General features: G+C 41.0%; 2 protein-coding genes across 5 annotated transcripts in view; one reads left to right on the top strand and one right to left on the bottom strand.

Moving 5' to 3' along the window:
* NPSR1 (neuropeptide S receptor 1) overlaps positions 1–7,601 on the top strand; it is a 153,840-nt gene extending 146,239 nt beyond the window's left edge. For both annotated transcript variants that reach the window (XM_007078568.2, XM_015535925.2), the window contains 2 exons: positions 6,443–6,623; positions 7,511–7,601. In XM_007078568.2, coding sequence (XP_007078630.2) covers positions 6,443–6,623; positions 7,511–7,601 — 272 coding nt within the window. The remainder of the gene's footprint in view (positions 1–6,442; positions 6,624–7,510) is intronic.
* The window catches only part of LOC122234189, a 48,717-nt gene that overhangs the window by 10,846 nt on the left and 15,679 nt on the right, over positions 1–22,192 (bottom strand). The gene's annotated exons all lie outside the window — the stretch shown is intronic.

Raw genomic sequence — 22,192 nt, forward strand, 5'->3', positions numbered from 1 at the left:
CTAAGCCAGACAGAGACCCAGTAAAAAAAGAGAACTACAGGCCAATATCCCTGATGAATATGGAGGCAAAAATTCTCAGTAAGATACTAGCAAATCGAATTCAATGGCATATAAAAAGAATTATTCACCATGATCAAGTGGGATTCATTTCTGGGATGCAGGGCTGGTTCAACATTTGCAAATCAATCAACGTGATACATCACATTAATAAAAGAAAAGATAAGAACCATATGATCCTGTCAATCGATGCAGAAAAGGCCTTTGACAAAATTCAGCAACGTTTCTTAATAAAAACCCTCGAGAAAGTCGGGATGGAAGGAACATACTTAAAGATCATAAAAGCCATTTATGAAAAGCCCACAGCTAACATCATCCTCAATGGGGACAACTGAAAACTTTTTCCCTGAGGTCAGGAACACGACAGGGATGTCCACTCTCACTGCTGTTGTTTAACATAGTGTTGGAAGTTCTAGCATCAGCAATCAGACAACAAAAGGAAATCAAAGGCATCAAAATTGGCAAAGATGAAGGTAAGCTTTCACTTTTTGCAGATGACATGATATTATACATGGAAAATCCGATAGGCTCCACCAAAAATCTGCTAGAACTGATACATGAATTTAGCAAAGTTTCAGGATACAAAATCAATGTACAGAAATCAGTTGCATTCTTATACACTAATAATGAAGCAACAGAAAGACAAATAAAGAAACTGATCCCATTCACAATTGCACCAAGAAGCATAAAATACCTAGGAATAAATCTAACCAAAGATGTAAAAGATCTGTATGCTGAAAACTATAGAAAGCTTATGAAGGTAATTGAAGAAGATTTAAAGAAATGGAAAAACATTCCGTGCTCATGGATTGGAAGAACAAATATTGTCAAAATGTCAATACTACCCAAAGCTATCTACACATTCAATGCAATCCCAATCAAAATTGCACCAGCATTCTTCTCGAAGCTAGAACAAGCAATCCTAAAATTCATATGGAACCACAAAAGGCCCCAAATAGCCAAAGTAATTTTGAAGAAGAAGACCAAAGCAGGAGGCATCACAATCCCAGACTTTAGCCTCTACTACAAAGCTGTCATCATCAAGACAGCATGGTATTGGCACAAAAACAGACACATAGACCAATGGAATAGAATAGAAACCCCAGAACTAGACCCACAAACATATGGCCAACTAATCTTTGACAAAGCAGGAAGGAACATCCAGTGGAAAAAAGACAGTCTCTTTAACAAATGGTGCTGGGAGAACTGGACAGCAACATGCAGAAGGTTGAAACTAGACCACTTTCTCACACCATTCACAAAAATAAACTCAAAATGGATAAAGGACCTGAATGTGAGACAGGAAACCATCAAAACCCTAGAGGAGAAAGCAGGAAAAGATCTCTCTGACCTCAGTTGTAGCAATTTCTTACTTGACACATCCCCAAAGGCAAGGGAATTAAAAGCAAAAATGAACTACTGGGACCTTATGAATATAAAAAGCTTCTGCACAGCAAAGGAAACAACCAACAAAACTAAAAGGCAAAAACGGAATGGGAAAAGATATTTGCAAATGACATATCAGACAAAGAGGCTAGTATCCAAAATCTATAAAGAGCTCACCAAACTCCACACCTGAAAAACAAGTAATCCAGTGAAGAAATGGGCAGAAAACATGAATAGACACTTCTCTAAAGAAGACATCCAGGTGGCCAACAGGCACATGAAAAGATGTTCAACGTCGCTCCTCATCAGGGAAATACAAATCAAAACCACACTCAGATACCACCTCACGCCAGTCAGAGTGGCCAAAATGAACAAATCAGGAGACTATAGATGCTGGAGAGGATGTGGAGAAACGGGAACCTTTTGCACTGTCGGTGGGAATGCAAACTGGTGCAGCCACTCTGGAAAACAGTGTGGAGGTTCCTCAAAAAATTAAAAATAGACCTACCCTATGACCCAGCAGTAGCACTGCTAGGAATTTACCCAAGGGATACAGGAGTACTGATGCATAGGGGCACCTGTACCCCAATGTTTATAGCAGCACTCTCAACAATAGCCAAATTATGGAAAGAGCCTAAATGTCCATCCACTGATGAGTGGATAAAGAAATTGTGGTTTATATACACAATGGAGTACTACATGGCAATGAGAAAGAATGAAATATGGCCCTTTGTAGCAACGTGGATGGAACTGGAGAGTGTTATGCTAAGTGAAATAAGCCATACAGAGAAAGACAGACACCATATGTGTTCACTCTTATGTGGATCCTGAGAAACTTAACAGAAACCCATGGGGGAGGGGAAGAAAAAAAAAAAAAAAGAGGTTAGAGTGGGAGAGAACCAAAGCATAAGAGACTCTTAAAAACTGAGAACAAACTGAGGGTTGATGGGGGGTGGGAGGGAGGGAAGGGTGGGTGATGGGTATTGAGGAGGGCACATTTTGGGATGAGCACTGGGTGTTGTATGGAAACCAATTTGACAGTAAATTTCATATATTGAAAAAAAAAAGAACTCCCTCAGCCTTTCACCTTCACATTCTTCCACCTATCTGCCTGTGTACGATGTGCTCTTTTCTCCTATTACTGTGGATAAACCAACACTGCTTCTTTCTAAGCCCAAAATGATGGCTGGAGCCCTGCATCCCATTCCTTGCTGCCTCCTCAAGAATTTTGCCTCTCTGGGTATCTTTCCTCCATGACAGGCCTCCCCTCACCTGGATCATGTGCACGTAAATGCTGTGCAGTAGCTCCCTCAGTGAGCTCTTCAGAATAGACCCGCTTCACCACTCTCTCCCCTAGTACAACTCCTCCACAGTTTACCTCTCATTCTCTGGAGTCTGTTTCTATCTCTCTTCTGTCCTGTTACTCCTGAAACCACCCTCACCAAGGTCACCAAAACCTCCAAAATGCCCAGTGTCGATTCTCAATCTTCATCTTGACTTGTAAGCAACATGTGATCAGGCTCTCCTTCTTAGAACACCTCCTTTGCTTAGCAATCATACTTATGATTTCTACTTGAGATCTTGATTTGCATTTCCAACAAATTCATCATACTCAGCATGTCAAAGTCTTGGCATGTTCTTCTCCTCCTCCAGAGTAACTCTTCCCCCCATTTGTCCCCATTTCAGTAAATGACACCATCTTTCACCCGGTGTCTGCATCAAAAACCTAAGGGCCATCTTTCTGTCATTATTCTATTTCTCTGACATCCTGCATAACTAGCACATCAGCAAAGCCTGGAGGCTCTACATCCAAGATAATTCTCAAACCCAATCATCCTTCGCTATCTATACAACTCCTGGCAGAGCCTCCACGAATTTCTGCCTGTAACATTAGAACTGGTCTTGTCTTATTCCTTTTCTGCAAAACAGCCAATGTGATCTTTCAAGATTGTAAACCAGGTATCATCACAATCCTGCAAACCCACCTCTGGCTTCCCATTACATCGGAATAAAACCCCACGTTTTTACCATGTGTGATCTATCGCTCAGCCAGGTCTCCAGCCTCATTCCCAGGGCTCTCCCTGTTGCTCGTTCTCTCCCACTTCTGTTGGTCTTCTTGCTATTTCTTTACAATGTCAACTTGTTTGCACCTTAGGGACCTTGTGTTGTTTCCACCACCTGAGAGACCCTGCCCCCAGATGGTTGCCTGGCTCCCCCCTCACATCATTTTGTTTACCAACGGTGCTACCTCTTCAGCCAGTCCTCCAGCACAAGTTGTAAACAGCCCCCCTCGTCATTATTCTGCGGTATCTTTCTGCCTATTCCCACTTCTACCTGACATTATATCTATTAATCTGCATTTTGTGTATCCCCTACTGGCTTCAATCCATGAGAGCAATGACCTTTGCTTTGTGTTCCTTATATTATTATCACCAAAGCCTTAAATAAGATCCCACATACACTAGGTGCTTAATTAATATTTGCTGGGAACAAATGGATTAGGATATGCAGGAAGAAAAAGGATTCTTTTTATTTGGCTCAAATACTACCCTCCCTGCCCTCTTACAGCTCCAGGAGCTCTGAGAAAGCATACCTCTCATGGAAGCTGCCTGTCAGCTCACCAAAATGGTCCATATCTCACCTTTCTGAGACACAATTGCAAAATGCCAAACAGACCACACGCAGTGTGACACAGCCAGTAGAATAGAGGCACAAAACAGCACTGCAGGCCGACCTGAGGATAAAGCGTATATAGCCACGGGGGCTCAGAATCCTTTCCCAACAGCTTACAAAGTAAATCAAAGATTCTCTTGCCTTCCCAGACAATCAGAAACACAGATATACCTCCCATGGATGTTGAGTCAGGAAATATATGTCACACATGTGTGCCAGAGCCAACATAATTATTTGTAATCAGGAACCATATGCCCAGGCCCTGGGGGTCCTTTAGTCAGAGAGCAGAGATGCCCACAAGAGGGGCAGCCCATGTTAACAACCCAGTCAGACCAAAGCAGCCCTTCCTAAAACACATGTTTTGTAAGGCCCCTTTACCTGAAATGAAATGTATAATTAATACCACTTACCCAACATAAGTCTTCAAAGATCAATATTTAATAATACAAAGGAGGACTAGAAAGAAAATAATTTATAATAAAACCATGCAGATTTCAATATGTAAATACTTAGGCACAGCTACCCTAGGAGAATAATGAAGTAGTCAGCTAGATGTATTAACAGCTACAAAGGAAAATCAGTGCAGGTGTGTTTTCATGAAGGCACGAAAATAAAGCAGTATTGCTGTCAGGGACCTGATTTTCCGAGCAGGTAAACAAATCCTGCTCAAGTTCCAAATTACAGAAAGTAATCTTTCCTCCCTTTGCAAGAGAATTGCATTTCTGGAAAATACACTATTTAGTACAAATATTTGTGTTCATATATAAAATAGAGTTAGGTTTCCAGAGTTCTGGAAATTATAAACAGAGTGCTCTGCTACATAAATCAAAGGCTGTATGGGACCTGGGTCCCGCAGGAGGGCTAGTATCCCTGGACACCCCAGACCCCTTACCCCCTCAACACACACAAATCCATAAGCATGCACATTTTCAAAATGCTCCCAAGAGGCACTTTTGCCCCTCCATGCCCCAGAACCACTGTTCTAGGTCAATGCTAAGCTCAACCACCAGCACCCAGAAGGCTCAGTGGTCTTGGTGTTTCAATTGCTCCTCTTTAATACCTTGCCAAGGTCTGGGGAAACAAACACATGTCAGTTGAACAGTTTCAGAAGAAACTGCAAGCAGATGGGGAAGGAAGCCTGACTTCTCTGAGGAAAGTCCTATGGGTGAGAAAGCGGGGAGAAGGAGGGTGGAGAGGGTGTGACAAGAAAGCAGAAGAGCACATCTCGGTGTCTAGTCAGCCTAAGATTGTTTACCTCTGTGCATGTGGAGATTGGTCCAGTTCTCCAGAGAATGAGGAGAGAGACATATATGCAAAGAGAATTGTTAGAAATTGGCTTAGGATCTGCAGAGCCAGGAGAGCCCATGGTGTAGCTCCAGTCCGAGTCTGAGTGTGAAGGCAGGAGAAGAACAATGTCCCAGCTAGAAGATAGTCAAGCAGACAGCACAATTCATCTCTCACTCAGCTTTTTGTTCTATTCAAACCTTCTGTGATTGAATGGGGCCCACTCACATCGAAGAGGACAATCTCCTTTTCTTAGTTTACCCATTCAAATGTTCATCTCATCCAGGAACACCCAGCAATAATGTTTCCCAAAATATCTGGGCACCCCCTGACCCAGTCAAGGTGACACATGAAGTTAACCATCATACTCTGGATCTCTGTTTACCACTCATTTCCTCTGAAGATGTTGAGACAAACAGAATCAGGGGCTCACACACACCGACTGACTTGGAGGGGGTAGAGGGCAGCTGTTTTCTGGAGTGGCTAACTTAGAAATGGAAAAGAAAATTAAGAACATTGTGATGAGGCCAGACGTTGCTCTGAAAACATTAGGCACCACAACTCTCCCCTGCCGCACACTAAAACCAGAAATCACTATCTGGTTAATATGCTTCCTGTTCTTCTGGGTTGTTTTCTTTTAATAGAATCTCCAAAGAGTTTTGCTGGTTTTCCTTCCACATGATACAGGATAAGAGGCTGAGGCCATGCCAAGCCATTCCCAACCTTTCCATGAAGACTGACAACAATGGTCAAATCAAACGCTCCCTTTACAGACAGAGAAGATCCAAGAAATTCCCTCAACTTTAACAATGTATCTGTGGGATGTGTATACATGCATGTGTACATGTGTGTGTGTGTGTGTGTGTGTGTGTGTGTGTGTGTGAGTAAACATGACATTAATGTGAACACACACAACTGTCCTAAATATTTCTGAGAGATCCCAGGGGCTAAGGAGCCTCCTATTTGGAGCTCCAGTTGAGGGCGCCACCGAAAGGCCCCTGGTTGTGATCTGCTATGGCACTAATGGCTCTCTTCTCCCCAGCCTTCATCTGCTGTTGGAGTCCATACTTCCTCTTCGACATGTTGGACAATTTCAGTCTCCTTCCAGACACCGAGGAGCGCTTCTATGCCTCTGTGATCATTCAGAACCTGCCGGCTTTGAATAGTGCCATCAACCCACTTATCTATTGTGTCTTCAGCAGCTCCATCTGTTTTCCCCATGGGTAAGGGTCACTACTGCCCGGGCCAGCACAGATGGCCATTGCACTAGGACACTGACATGTGTCTTCTCTTTCAGTGCCTCCTGGCAGGTATAGATGAGATGCTTCAGGGTCAGAAAGGTCTTGCTAGTGTGACAAATTCAAACCGAGGCCTGGGCCATTGTCCATGCTCTTTCTCCTATAACCACATCACCTCCTGTAGCAACCATCTTAATCAGGTCACACATAGAAGAGCTTTCTTTTGTCCAAAGTTTCTCTACACTAATTTCTCTACACTCAATACAATGCTGTGGTGATAGCAGGATCCAAAGCCTTATTATCATTTTACAGATAAACAAATGAAGGCCCATGACCTTAAGTAACACTATTGAGGTTATCTAAAAAATTAGTAGCAAAGCTGAAATTAGATCCCTCCCACAACTACTCAGCCATCTTGCTGTTTTTCAGCTGTTTTAATGCATGGGCTACAGAGAATAGGTAGAGATATCCATAGGAGATAAAATAATAAAGTGGTTTAAGGCTTGGGTTTGATGTCAGTGGCCACAGTTCAAATCCTGCCATTGCTGATTCATGGCTATGGATAATAGATGTGGATAAGCTCAATAACCTTGAGCAAGTTATTTAACTTCCATAAAACTCAGTATCTTTGCCTATAAAATGGGACTAGAAGCAGTGCCTACCTTTCGACCAGTGATGTCTCTGTACACTGGGCTCTGGTGCTGACCAGTGGGAAGACTGGGAGTGGGAAGGAAAGAGGGATATTACATGCAAAGTGCTTAGTCCAGTGTTTAGTCGTCAATACATCCTCCATAACTATTATGGTTTAACTTCCTTACTTCTCTTTTCATCAGGTCAAATTATTTTCCCTCTCTGATCTATTCTTTCTCTAGGCAGCAAACATCACGGGATTCCAGAATGACACTCCGGGAGAGAACCGCGAGGCATGAGATGCAGGTTCTATCCAAGCCAGAATTTATCTAGACTCTGGGACAGTAGTATGGCTAGTCTGAGCCCCATCAGCAGTGCTGGGTCCGTCTCCACCTTGGGCACGTGCATGGAACTTCTCCATTCTGCTCCTTTGCACAAAGCAAACATCCCAATGAGTGTGTATCTCCTGCGTCAGCAAGTATTGGCTAATGTGAAGTCACCAACTGTTCATGTCAGCCAGGAAAGATCCTCCCTCCTCCCCATGATTCCCAGCCCTCCTTCCCACTGCTCAGCACCAGAACCCAATGAACAGAGACATCTCTGGCCCAGGATCAAGCTTGGGCAAGCAGAGGGGACTAAAGAAGCATAGTTGTGTTACGAGAGTCTTCTAATTACAACTTCGGATGTAAATAAAAGACTTGTTAAAGCTTAGATTGTCCCCCCATCTTTGGATTGGCTGTTTAGTAGTTGTAGCCCAGAAGATATCTGTCCTCAAAATGCCAACAAATTCATTTCCAGGCATGGCTACTTTGTGTCTCCTCTGCAGATAGCCTTGGTTTGTAGTTGGGTGTGTTGGCAGGAATCAACCTCACAGTACTGTTGTATGAACAAATGATTTGTCAAAAGAACCCAATGCTGGCCCTCCAGAGGAAAGTTATAATCGAAGGGTGCTTTCACTGATGGGAGAAAAAAAAACAAAACACTAAAAAATCATGGGCCCCAGATTTCCAGTCTCTGAGAGTTGGGACCCGGGTCTCACATATCTGAGGCTCTCTGAAGGCCCCTCCCTTTGCATTCAACGTTTGGGCCACTCTGGGCTCTGTTCCTCATGTCGCAGGGACCCTTCTTTCCCTTCCATGAACCCTCTCTCATTAGCTGGGAGCTGAATTCCTGTGGCTTTTCTAGGCGCGGTCCTGGTCCCAGAAGCTCTATCATTTTTGCATATCACAGCCATTGTCTATCTAACACCTCGGCCAGAAAGTGCTGGTGGGGTTTATTTTGACAAGTCTGGAGTTTGGTATTTATAAGCATAATCCAAGTGAAATATGACTAAATGTTTTCTAGTCAATTTTTGCCATCAGATTTTTTCATAAGTGGAAATGGCATAATTTAATTTGATTATATATACACCCCACCCACGGCTGTGGAATGTGCGTGAACTCCTTATTTTTAGCCTCACATACATTCTTGACATTAAAATCTCCTTGGCAAAATCCTCCTTCCCAGAATTATTCTGAGCTTAAGTCTTTTTTTTTTTTTCTTGGCCTACTGCTAGTGGAGTCATTAAAATGTGCAGTATATTTTAATAGCACTCCATTCCTCATTATGGTGTCAGCCCAGCAACTGCATGTTTAAGGTCACAGTGGCATTTTTCCCGCAAACTCTCTTATCAATTCTGTCTGACCTTAGGGAAAGTATCTCCTTGGGCAGAAATCAGACTCTTCAGTCACTCTCTCTCTGAGAATAATTCTCTGAATTGAGTAGCCTGAATAATCTAGTTTATGTCTACACAATGGTTTTGAAGACTGCCTCCCCTTCTGTCCAATCAGCTAAATGTGAGCAACCCTGAACACTTTGAGCGGCTGAGAAGTACTTTTCAACATTTCATTCTCAATCAAGATGTGCCACAAAAGAAAAGACCCGCAGAATTGTTGCTAAAATCGCTGCCTGCATGGAAGCCAATTAACAGAGCAAAATCTGGCAGGTGTCCGGGATGGCAAAATAGGAGGCCTGGGTTCTCCTGACAGATGCTTTCAATCTCTGTCAAGTCCTGGTCTGCAAAAGATATTAGATGTCTACATCATCTATCAGTGGAGTCTGACAGTGAAGGAGAGAGTAGAGTGAGGGGCTGTGTGCTCTTTAGAAACTGGGAATGTGATTTTGTAGTTGTTGTAATGCGGTGTATCTCATTCCCTGAGAAGACTGGACATCAGTAAGATAATGATACATGTTGCTGCAGGATAAGCTGCCTTTATTTATTTTTTTAATGTTTTATTTTATTTCTGAGAGAGAGAGAGAGGAGAGAGAGAAAGAGCATGAGCAGGGGCTGGGCAGAGAGAGGGAGAGAATCCCAAGCAGGCCCTGAGCTGTCAGCACAGAGCCTGATGCAGGGCTCAAACCCATGAAACACGAGATCATGCCCTGAGTCAAAGTCAGAAGCTTAACTGACTGAGCCACACAAGTGCCCCTGGAAGATGAAAATGAAATGAAACTTGCTTTATATTGCTTTATATTGATTGGTGTGGATTCTGGAATCTTCATCTCCATGTTATCTGCTAGGCTCGGGAAAATACAATTTAAACATGAGAACATTGGTAATTTACTAGTCTTATCACCTCAGACAAATCATTTAATGTCTTTGGGTATCAACTGCCCCAATCTGCAAGATGGGAACAGAATAAGGCTGGAGCAGAGGATCTTATACGTTCTCCATAGATACGGTTCTGAGACTGAAATGGTTTAAATTGTACCCAGAGAGTCAGACTTTTTGCAATCCTTTACCCATGGGCCTGGTGACTTGGTGACTCAACACTGAGTCATTTGCCCTTTAGAAGGTGTAACTTCACTATCTATCACTATGATATCAGAGAAACATCATTTCCTAATCGAGAAATACAGTTTGAGCTCCTGGAGAAAAAGACAGCTTTGGTGATGTGATGTCACTGTCGGTAGCTTTGGATGCCCAAATGGGGCCAGAGGAGTCAACAAGGGGCTTTATGAAATAAAGATGCTCACTTCTTACACCGAGAGGAGGCCTGTGGTTACATTATCACATAGCTCCAGGCCCAGGTGAAAATTTAGGATAAGAAGAGTAGGTGTGCTCAATGTATTTAGCCATGCTATAGAAATAAGTGTCTCCACTTTACTGAACTAAATTAAACATGAATGGTAAAAACTTCTCTGCTTTCAGGGCTTGTGTGAAGCATAATTTAATTGAAGTTTAATCTCGCCAAGCAACATCTCTCACCATTTTTCCTCCAGAAAGTAAGTGGCAACACCTTTTTAATGGCTTTAACTTGAAATTAATCATGAGAAAAAAAGCATCCCTTTAAAAGCAAACAAACGCGCAGCATAAACTGTCTCCCTCACTTCAACAACTTTATACACACATATGCAGAAATGACTTTGCTTTTTTCCTTCTGCATGCATGGTGTGGAAAGGGGCCGCAAGGAAACAGGAAAACAAAGATACTCTCAGCAGGAGATAGAGTTATTCTGTACTTCTAGAATCATCTTAGGTGAGATACAGACCTGGTGGCAACTGCACATCTTTTATCATCCTCTGAATAGACCTCATTTTATATGCAGATCTGCTCGTGTTCCCTACAGCTTTTCAATTGCATTTGATTAAAAAGAGATAGCCCTGTTTGGCACCAACCTCCTTGCTTGTGGAATCGTGAGGAACCCATGCCTCATTGCTCTGCAATTGCATTTTTAAAATGCATTATCCACAACAGTGGATTAACTGGGCTGGTCCGGTTAACATTTTAGAAGTGCAGTTCTGCGCTTATAGAATGTTAAAGTGGATGGAGGCTTGGCTGTCTAGTCTCATGGTTTTCAAACTGCTCGGGGATCCTTTAAGAGGTTCACAGGAGGTGTGACTCAGTATTACCATTTGTACACACAACAATAACATGTCCAGAGAGAACTAAATGTAGTTAAATTGGTTAAAGGTCCTTGAATTACCTGGAATGAGAGAGAGTAGAATGTACAGTACATTAGACATCGATACACCCAGAATGCATGCTGTGATTTCAAGAATGCATGTTGTAAAATAATAGAAATGAAGCGGTATAAAACTTCTAAGCCAAAAAAGAAGAAAAACTGAATGACAAAATCTCTTAAGCAGTCTGAAAGAAGGCAAGAAAAGAGAGTAACATGAAGAGCTGGGACAAATAGAAAGCGCATAGGAGGATGGTGAGGATTTTTTATGCAAATATATCAGTAATTGTAATAAAGGTAAGCAGATAAAATGCTCCAATTAATAATCCAAGACTGTCAGGCTGGATTTTTTTTTAAAAAAGAAAACAAAACAACACGCAGAAAGTTTGAAAGTAAAAGAATGGACCAAGGCATTCCAGGTACCCGGTACCAAGAGAAAGCTGGTGAGACTATGTTAGTAAAGACTAAATAAACTTTAAGGAATAAAGCATTTATAGAGTTAAACAGGGACACTTCAAATGATAAATGTTTTAATTCAACTGGGTGGTATTTTAATTCCAAATTTCTGTGCATCTAACAACATGGCTTCAAATATATATTTTGCAAAGCTGTCAAAATACAAAATAAATAGGCCAATATATAGCCTCATGGGGAATTTTATCACGCTTAATTCCAGTTATTGAAGCAGAAATTAGAAATGATCTGGATAATTTGAACAACGTCAGTAACACATGAAGCACGTTACCCTAACACCCCAGAATAAACAGTCTTCTAAAGCACATGTGAAGCAGTTATAAAAGTTGACCCCGTGCCAGGCCATAAAACAAGCTTCAAAACCTTTGGAAGACTGAGCTCATACAGTCAAAGAGTTTCTCTGATCACGATGCAATTATGCTAGAACAATAAGTAGAAAATTGCCATATGTTTGGAAATTAGGAAACATACTCCTCAATAACTTATGGTCAAAGAAGAAAGTATATGGAAATTAGAAAACAATTGTACTAAGTGATAATGAAATTATATATCAAATGTGTGGGATACAGATAAAATAATGCTTAAAAAAAAGAGGAAAAATCTAAAGTCAATGAACAAATTAAATTATCTGTCTCATGCAGTTAGAAAAAATCACCAAAATAGCACCCCCCCCCCAAAATCTAAGGAAATAATAGAGCAGGAGTAAAATTAAGGAAATAGAAAATAACTGTAATTTAAAAGATTCAACAAAGATAAATTTCTGCTCATTGAAAAAAGAATAAAATAAACTCAGGTAAGATTAGTCAAGGGGGAAAAAAAGAGAACTCATAAATAAGCAATATCATTTTTTTTAAAGGATATCACTGTAGGTCCTGGAGCCAATAAAGAGATGATGACAGCATATTATGATTAAACTCATGCCAAAAAAATTGAAAATATGCATGAATGGGACAACTTACCATAATGGACATAAGAAGAAACAGTAATCTGAGTAGTATCATAACTACTAAATAAAGAATATGTTTTCATTGGTAAGTTCTACCACCACTTAAGTACAAAGCAACTCCCAATTTTACAGACTCTCCAGAAGACTAGAAAAGGGGTGAGTTTTAAAATTATTTTTGAGACTAAAAATACTTAATTCCAAAATCCTACAAAGATTACAAAAAGGAAAACTACAAGCCACGTTTTGTCATGAAAATAAATACAAAAACTTGAAATAAGATATTAATAAACCAAATCCAGAAAAAATATAAAAAGAGTAACACTTGTGACCAAATTGCATTCATTCCAGGAATGCAAAGTTGGCTTAACATTAGAAAATCACTCAATAACTCATTACATTAATAGATTAAATGATTTATAATAAAGGTAGAGAAGATGTTTGATAAAATTATTTGACATCCAGGCACAATAAAAAAATCTCACAGACTTGAGATAAAAAGAAATTCCTAACTAACTCTAAATGTTACATACGAAAAAATCTAATGATGAAACTTTAAAGGTGTTCCCTTTAAATTAAAGAATGAGTTAACATGGCTAAAATTAACAACACAGGAAACAACAGATGTTCACGGGGATGCAGAGAAAGGAGAACACTCTTACACTGTTGGTGAGAATGAAAACTGGTGCAATCACTCTGGAGAACAGTATGGAGGTTCCTCAGAAAGTTAAAAATAGACTGACCCTATGACCCAGCAATTTAACTACTAGGTATTTACTCAAAAGTATATAAAAATACTGATTCAAAAGGGCACATGCACCCCAATGTTTATAGCAGCATTATCAACAATAGCCAAATTATGGAGCGAGCCCAAATGTCCATTGACTCATGAGTGGATAAAGATGTAGTGTGTATATGTGTGTGTGTGTGTGTGTGTGTGTGTGTGTGTGTGTGTGTGTATGTACAAATGTATATATATACATACACACACACACACAATGGAATATTACTCAGCTGTAAAAAATAATGAAATCTTGCCATTTGCAACAATGTGGATGGAGCTAGACTACATTAGGCTAAGCTAAATAAGTCAGAGAAAGACAAATACCATATGATTCCATTCATGTGGAATTTAGGAAACAAAATCGATGAACATAGGGGAAGGAGAAAAAAAAAGAGAGGGAAACAAACCCCAAGAGACTCTTAACTATAGAGAACAAAGTGAGGGCTGATGGAGGGGAGGTGGGTGGGAAATGGGCTACATGGGTGATGGGTATTAAGGAGGGCACTTGTTGTGTTGAGCACTGGGTGTTATATGTAAGTGATGAATCACTAAATTCTACTCCTGAAAGAATGAGTTAACAATGCTAGCATCATCATTTCTACATTTCAACATTGTACTGAGATCCTAGCCAAAGCTACGAAGCAAGCAAAATAAGATAAAAGGTATAAGGATTGATAATGAGTAATAAAAACCAATATTATTGCTATAAATATATAATGGAAGATTCAAAATAATATGTGGATAAATTATTAGAATTAATCATAAGTTTTAGTAAGGTAGCAGGATACAAAATCAATACGCAAAAATCTGTATCATTTCCACATAATAGCAACAAATAGAAAATTAAACTTTTAAATTATTATCTATTATAGCCTTAAAAGATGAGGTTTCCAGGAACAAATTTATAAGATGTATATAAGTCTCTATGGAGAAATCATAATATTACTGAGAGATATAATATGTAGAAATAAAATGTAGAAATAAATATATAATGATTACTGTTTGGAAGACTGAATATCATAAAATTATTCTTCTCCACTGATGTATAATATGAATACAATGGCAATCAAAGTTTCAACAGGAATTTTGTAAAACTTGACAAGATAACTCTAAAAATTTATATAGAAATGCTTAGTCAAGACACTAAGCAGAAAAAAAATGGAAAACCTTGATGAACCAGGTACCAAACCTTATCATAAAGCCATAATAATAATAATAATAATAATAACAATAAAAACATTGTGGTATTGTCTTCAGAGTAGACAAATTAGCAAATGGAACAGAGAAAGAATCGAGAAGAAGATGCTCACATTTGGAAAACTTGATTTATTTCAGAGTAGCATTGCAGAGGGATGGAGAAAGGATACTCTTTCAGATACATCATACTAGCACAGCTGGGTGTTAACATGGGAAAAAATTAAAATGAAAACCTAGTGAATTATATGCAAAATTGGTTCGAGGTGGATTATGGATCTAACTGTAAAGACAAAACAACCTTAAGGAAATAATGTAGGACAATGGCTTTAAGATCTCTGAATAGGGAAGTAGCTCTTAAACAAAAAACAAAAACTATAGTTTGTCAAGGAAAATAGCGATACGTTTGATTAAATTTAGAAACTCGGTTCACCAAAAGCCATCATAGAAAGGGTCAAGAGAGCCTTAGAATGGGAGATGATGTTTGTAACACATAAAACTGAGCAAGATCTAGTATTTAGAATATATAAAAGCTCATGCAAATCAGTAAGAAAAGACAATAGAAGAGAGACAAATGGGCAATACTTGACTTCAGGAAAGAGGTGATCCAAGTGGCTGGTAAACATGTGTAATTCAATACCATCAAAAGTCAGGAGAAAGTGAATTAAACCACAATGAGAAAATAATATGCATCCGCTGGACTGGCAAAAATTGAAAACGTTGACAGATATCGAGCCCTGGTGAGGTCACGGAGCATCAGAAATTGTCATTCTGTTTTGGTGGGTGAATAATTAATACAACTATTCTGGAAAAATATGTGCCTTTAACTAGTAAAATTAAGGATGCATATACCCCATGACCTTGAGATTCCATTCCTGAGTGCACATACCACAGAACAGTGTAATTATGTGCACCATGATACAAATGAAAGGATATTCATAATAGTATTGATTGTAAGAACCTCAATTGGAGACAAAACAAATGTCCACCAATGGTAGAAGAAACAGATTATGCTGGATCTCATACAATGGGATACTTTATAGCAACAAAAATGAAAAAAAAAAAAAAACCACAGCTGCTTACCACAATATGAAAAAATATTTTAAAAAATAACATAAAAGATAAAGAAGATAGATACCAAAAGATACTATGTATCATTTGATTCGTGTAAAATTCAAAACCAGTCCAAATTAAACTGCCCTGTTTGGGGAAGCACACATAGGTGATACAAATTCTAAGGCAAAGCAAGAAAATTACTTTTTATAAAAGCCAAGGCCAGGGCACCTTTGTAGGGGAGGGAGGAAGAACTCTCTTTGAGAGGGGGCATGCAGAAGAGGGATGGACAGGCTATATTTCTTGCTCTGGGTGGCAGTTACATGCTCTAATTACTCATTAACCTGTATATTTACGTCCTGTGCACTTTTATGAATGTGCATTATATTTCACAGTACACAGAATTTCTAAAACTGTATTTCAAAAAGGCTTTTGGAACAATTATTCTGGACACAGTGCGGAGAGAGGAGCCAGACTGGCAACAGGGAGGTGATCAGTTGTGTCTCAGTTCCATATAAGAAACAGCAGAGATGGCTGAAAGATCCTTCTGGGTTCCTTCTCTGCATTCAGAGCCAACATGTATCATTAGCATCAAGTAATAGGGATATTGGATGCCAACATTTTTCAAAATCTGCAGAAACATCTTGGCTCCTTCACAGAGCCTTGGGAGTCAGTTCAGCAGAAATCAATATTCATCTTCTGTTCTCTTCTTGTCTGTCTGGGGGTCTGGAGTACTTCAGCTCTTCCCATATCCTTCCATATCCTTTCCCAAAGTCTCCCTCTCCTCCTTGTCCCCATCCTTCCTGCCCTTCTTCATCCCACAGGGCAGAGCAGATACACAATACACCGGCTAAGATGTTACCCAGAGCTCAGCTGAATGCAGCATTCCTTGAGAGATTTACATGTAAACTGGGAACACTGAAGATGGTGATATCCTAACCCCAAAGAACTAATCACCAAAGGTAGGCACTTGAGGCCTGCAGTAGGTAGCTGGGAGAAATATTTGGGGCCAAAATCTTGTAACTCACACATCCCCATAACTACCTGACTGGCTTTAAGGAGGCTGATCAAATGGTCCCAAACCTACCTCACAGAAGTTAAAAAATAAAAAATAAACAAGTACAGATTGCTAGATCTCCAGCCCCAGAGATTTTGCCTCACTGGATTCTGGGCAGAGCCTGGAGATCTGTATGAATACCAAGCAACTCAGGTGGTTATGGTGTAGCAAGTCTGTGCAGCCCTTCAATGCGCCAGGATTTAGAAGCGTAAATTTCTCATGGCCGAAGTGTGCAGGCTCCCTTTGCTTCCCTCCATCCAGTTGCTCTGGGACCCACCTGAGGACAAACGTGTTCTCCTAAGAGTCCAACTTTCTCAGCTTGCAACTCTCTGTATATCTGTTAGATAAACCCAAGACAGCTCAATTTCTTCTTCTTTCTACTCTGGATTAAATGCATTTTTCCCCAAGAAGACAGACTTAATCTAAAATAGTTCTGCATCCATGTAGATACCCAAAAGAGAATCAAGTGGATAAGTATGGCCGTGTATTTATATGATGCCTGGACACAAGGAAGGATGCTTCCAAAGAGCAGTCTGGAGAGATCTAACAGCATGTGGGTGTGATATCACATCAAAGCCCTCTAGAGCAGGTTTTCTTACACTTTTTTTTCCTCAGGACCCCTTTATGCTTGTTTATGTGGATTATACTCATTGATATTTACTGCATTAAAAATTAAAAGTGAGAAAATGTTCAATATTTATGGATTCATTTACAAGTAACAATAATAAGCTCATTACATATTAACCTAAATATCTTTTATATGGAAAGCAACTATATATCTCCCCCAAAAATAATTAGTGAGAAGGGTGACATTGTTTTAACTTTTGCAAATCTCTTTAAGTTTGGCTTAACAGAAGACAGCTGGATTTTCATATCTTCTGCATTCAATCTGTTGCAATATGTTGTTTTGATGGAAATATATAAAGAAAATCAGGCTTCACACAAATATGTAGTTAGGGGGGAAAAGAGTATTTTAATCTGCTTCTGCACTCAATCTGTTGTGCTATTACATGCCATGTAACCTCTGGAAAATTCTGCCATACCCATAAGAGAATGAAAATGAAGAGGGCAAATAGCATCCTTGTGCTGCTGTGAAAATAGTTTTGACCTCACACATCACCCCCTGAAAAGTTCTCAAGGACATGGCCCTCCAGCCTCCAGGTTCTCGACCACCCTTTGAGGACTGCTGCCTGAAAGAAAAACAGTGTTGATTTGCTTGCCAAGAGCATTGCTATTACCACTGTCTTGGATGCAAATCAGACGCAGGGTGGGGGTGAGGGGGGTAAGGTAAGGGACCATGTGCATCTGTTTGCAAAGCTGGTTAAAGCATAATCACAGGCAGTTCTGATTGAGGCTCCCAGACAACACCTCAGGAGATGATCCAGCCTGTCTCTGCTGGGGCTGGGCTCCTAGTCCTACCCATACGAGCCCCTCAGTGCATGTCCAGGACTGGGGACAAGTGATTGCTTAGACTGAGGAACACAATGGCCGATACTCCCCTCAAAAGCTAGGGGTTCTGAGTGTCGGCAACAAATAGCACTCCTTGTTGGCTCAAAGGTGCTTGCTGAGTGAGGCTGACTCAGAACTGTAGCTGCCCAGTCCGGCAACTCTGGTCCCCTTCACTATTCTGTGTTTATACCAGCTTTTACCACCTTCTGATATACTATGCAATGTACTTATTGGTTACAGTTATTGTTTATTAGCTGCAGATCCCATGAGATAAGGATCTTTTCTGTTTCATTCACTGTTGTATCCCCAGGACCAGAATGGTGCCTGAAATAGAGCAGGTGCCGATACATATTAGTCTTATGAATCAAGTGGTAAGATTTACACATGGAAGAGCAGAGGAGAACCTCAGCTTCCTACAAGGAGCCTGCACCCAGGAGAAGGGGAACGCTGAGCCGAGCATGCCCAGTTTCTTCTTCCCAGATTTGTGACACAGATTAGGCCATTCCTTTTTCCTTGGGTGATTGAAGGGCAAACAAATAAAAGTTGGGACTGTGACATCTCCACGTGAAAGGAAACGTCAGGAATAGAGAAGCATCCACTGTGACTTTCCTCAACTGTTTGTTCTCAATCCGTCTGTGCTTAATTATTAAGCTGTGGTCAGCCAGAGGGTGGCAATACTCAGAGAAGGAAATTGGACGTTCCGTCAAGACCTCTCTGCTCCTCCTTTGTCAGGCACGCCCCTGGTGTCATCCACTGCATGTAGGCCCTTTATCTCCATACTGCTTTTCAGCTCCAAGCCCACCCTTCATGTCCACCTTCCATTTGGGGCTGGGACTCTGCAAACCACATTTCCCAGACTCCCTTGGCAGTTGGCTCTGTTAGGTAGGGTGTGGCAAAGGGACATGGGCAGGAAACTGGAGGGGAGAACGCAACTGGGGAGAATGGGGGGCTTCCTTTCTGTCTGAAGCACCAGCCTCACCATCTCCTCAGTTATTAGCAATATCCAGGCTGTGCCTCTCCTGAGTTGCATGGAGCTTGGACCCTAGCATCTGTGCTGGGGGCCCAACCTCCTAGGATGACTCCTCCTCTTTCCTTTTGTTCCCACAGTCTCGGGGATGGTAGCAGCTTCCTGTCGTTATTCGTATCTCTGCTACTCTTCCTTTTTGCTCTTTCTACCCTCCCACACCTGAGCACCCAATTCCCTGCATTGAGTCCCCTCTATCTGAAATGCCTGTGGTGGCTCCTCTTGCCTGACTGCATGGCCCCAACTGGTACAGCTCCTTTGTAGATCCTGCTGGGACCACTGGTGAACAAGTTAGAACTGATCCCCAGAGGGCTCTTATGTGGGTCAGAAAATCTTCATTAATTAAATTTACTACACTGCTGGAAATTCATTCCGCATTCCATTTCTCTTTTCTAGTTATGTCTTTCCACATGTTCTCCATACATCCAAGTTCACCCAAAACAGTCCAGGTTCATGCCCGTTGTTGCAACTGAACTCTCAATAGAGCCTCCTTTCTCTCTCAAAACTATCCTAGTTTGGGTGATAAATTACATGGTCACTCTAAATACAGACCATTATATGTTCTGCAATAAAATCAAATGATGTTAAGATACTCCAGCAATAAAATACCAATTACAACATGCTCCAAATTTGAATATCAACCCCTTCTCATCATGAATTTTCTAGGAAGGAATTAAAGTTCAATGATTAAGTTAAAGTCCAAAGATATTAAAGTCCGAAGGATTTAAAGTCCAAAATCATATTCTCTTCCCTGTGTGATTTAAGGTTCAAAGAAAATTAAAATCTAAATCTCCTCCCAATTTGTTATTCAACTCCTACGTTCTATTTCTCAGTGTTCCAAGGCCATGCACCAAATGTTGGAGTTGAGAGGCCCAAAAATAGCCTCTCTCTTCCCCATGAGAGCTTTGAGCAGATTATAAAGCAAAACAAAGGATGACAGAAGGTAGAATAAAACACCCTTATTACAAATAAATATGGCTTGTACCTACAGGCAAGAGAACCTGCTAATAATGAATTCTAGAATGAGACTTCATACAGCTCCTGCTCATCGCTATCTGCAGCCCTTCTCTGAGGCACGTGGCACTATATATTTCTCAGCCTCTCTTAGAGGTAACTCTGCTCGTGAGTTTTGCCCAGTGTAAAAGTCACGCACACCCTCCTGGCATGATCCACAAACACTTGCTGTGAATTTTCCTTCTCATGTTTCCCTTCCCACCCCCATCTGCAGGGGACTCTGCAGGGCTTAGAAAAGGGAGCAGCTACTAAATTTCCAAAAGTTGTTTCCTGCAGCACTTAGGTTACCCCCTCTCTGATCTACCCATTCAGTTCTGGGAAGTGCTGACCCAGGATGGGTTTTCCTACAGCATGGAGTTAGCTTGCTTCAGTGAGACAGAGAAGCAGAAAAAACTTTCTGCACCCTGTAGACAGCCCAAGCCCGAGAGAAGGAGAGTGGGGCTGAGCTGAGTGTGCTCAGTACAGTTTTCTCAGGTTCAAACCAATCAGATTAAGACCACCTGGCAGGAGGGGGCCTCTTTCCAGAAGCTAAGATCATTATACCTTCTTGTGGAAGGAAATATCTGCCCATCAAAAATGTGTTTTCTTTTTGTACACCTCTTGTTTTCATCACTGACATCTTTCCTTTGCTCCCCATCCAGATTCTATTGTCTCTTTCCTAAGACACACACTCCCACCCCAGCCTCCTTAACAGGTGTGAAAAAGAGGGCCATTGCCTTTGGTTCTCTCCAGTGATTGGCCCATGGAAGCCCAGCCAAATTGTCCTCTGGGCAAAGCTGGAGTAAAATTAAAGGGAAAACAATGCTTCTTGACCACCCGCCTCCCTACCTGCTCTAGATTCCAGAATCCACAAAGGGTCATGTTCAGCAGACATAACAGGAGATTCTTGGCACATTTTTAAAAAGAATGGTAGCATTTACTTACAAATCACCAGGCTGTTTCTGAGGGAAATTTGTGCTCTCAGCCACCCCCAGAGTCCACCTTCCTGGGAACCACCTTTCTTATGCCTTTACTTGAAATGGAAACAGAAAAGCCCAGATCCTCACCATAGCAAGAATATATGCTGGGATTGGCCCACTTTAGTGTACTTGCCATGCCCACAGTCCCTTCTGAGGGACACTGTCCTGCACAGCACTTAATGCTTAGGCCAAGATTTGGCTTAGTGCCATGTGACCTAACACCTCCTAGCCAAAGCAGATTAGACGAGGAAGACCTCCAATCCATGGGGGCTCATCTACACACTGACCCACCAACTATGGCCAAGAGACTGAGCCATTTAGTGGGAATTGAAACCCAAAGTTCACGGTATAAGATTCAAACAAGGGAGGTCACAATGGACCATCTCAAACCCATAAAACAATAGGACCCAGCAGTAAGCAGAGGAAATGGACTGATAGAGAAAGGACGATGATATAGTTGTGCAGAGAAATGCAAACAGAGACAGGAGAGGGGAGAGAGAGGGGCGGAAATGGAGAGAGAGAGAAAGGGAGAGAGAGAACACAGTTTGGAGGAACCCATCCACAGAGATATCTTGGACCCTGACAGTTGTTCAATTCCTTCCATGTCTATCCTTATAATAACTTCCCTTTTCCTTGACCTGACTTGAGCGCATCACTGTGTCTTATCTGACTAGAAGAATTCATTTCCATAATTGTGTTATCAAACTGTGATGAGTGATTCCCTGGAAAACTATGCTCATATGAGCTTCTTCCTCTTCCTACCTACCTGTCAGATGCCTTGAGCTATAAACTTTGGGAAGAGGCTGTGAATAAATAATAGAGAGTTTGGCAAGATTGGTACTTTGTGAAGAAAGGAGAAGAAGACAGGTGAATTTTTATGGTATTCTTTAGCTTTCTACAAGGTTTGGGGGTTAGGGTAAAATAAAAGTCACCCACAGAAAATCCATGCCACACTGAAGACTTCTCCAGGTCACATGAAGAAATAAGGAAGGTTTCTTCAAGGACATCATCGGGCTGGTAAAAAATTAGTTG

Source organism: Panthera tigris, chromosome A2 (genome assembly GCF_018350195.1).
Source record: "Panthera tigris isolate Pti1 chromosome A2, P.tigris_Pti1_mat1.1, whole genome shotgun sequence".
Classification (NCBI taxonomy): Eukaryota; Metazoa; Chordata; class Mammalia; order Carnivora; family Felidae; genus Panthera; species Panthera tigris.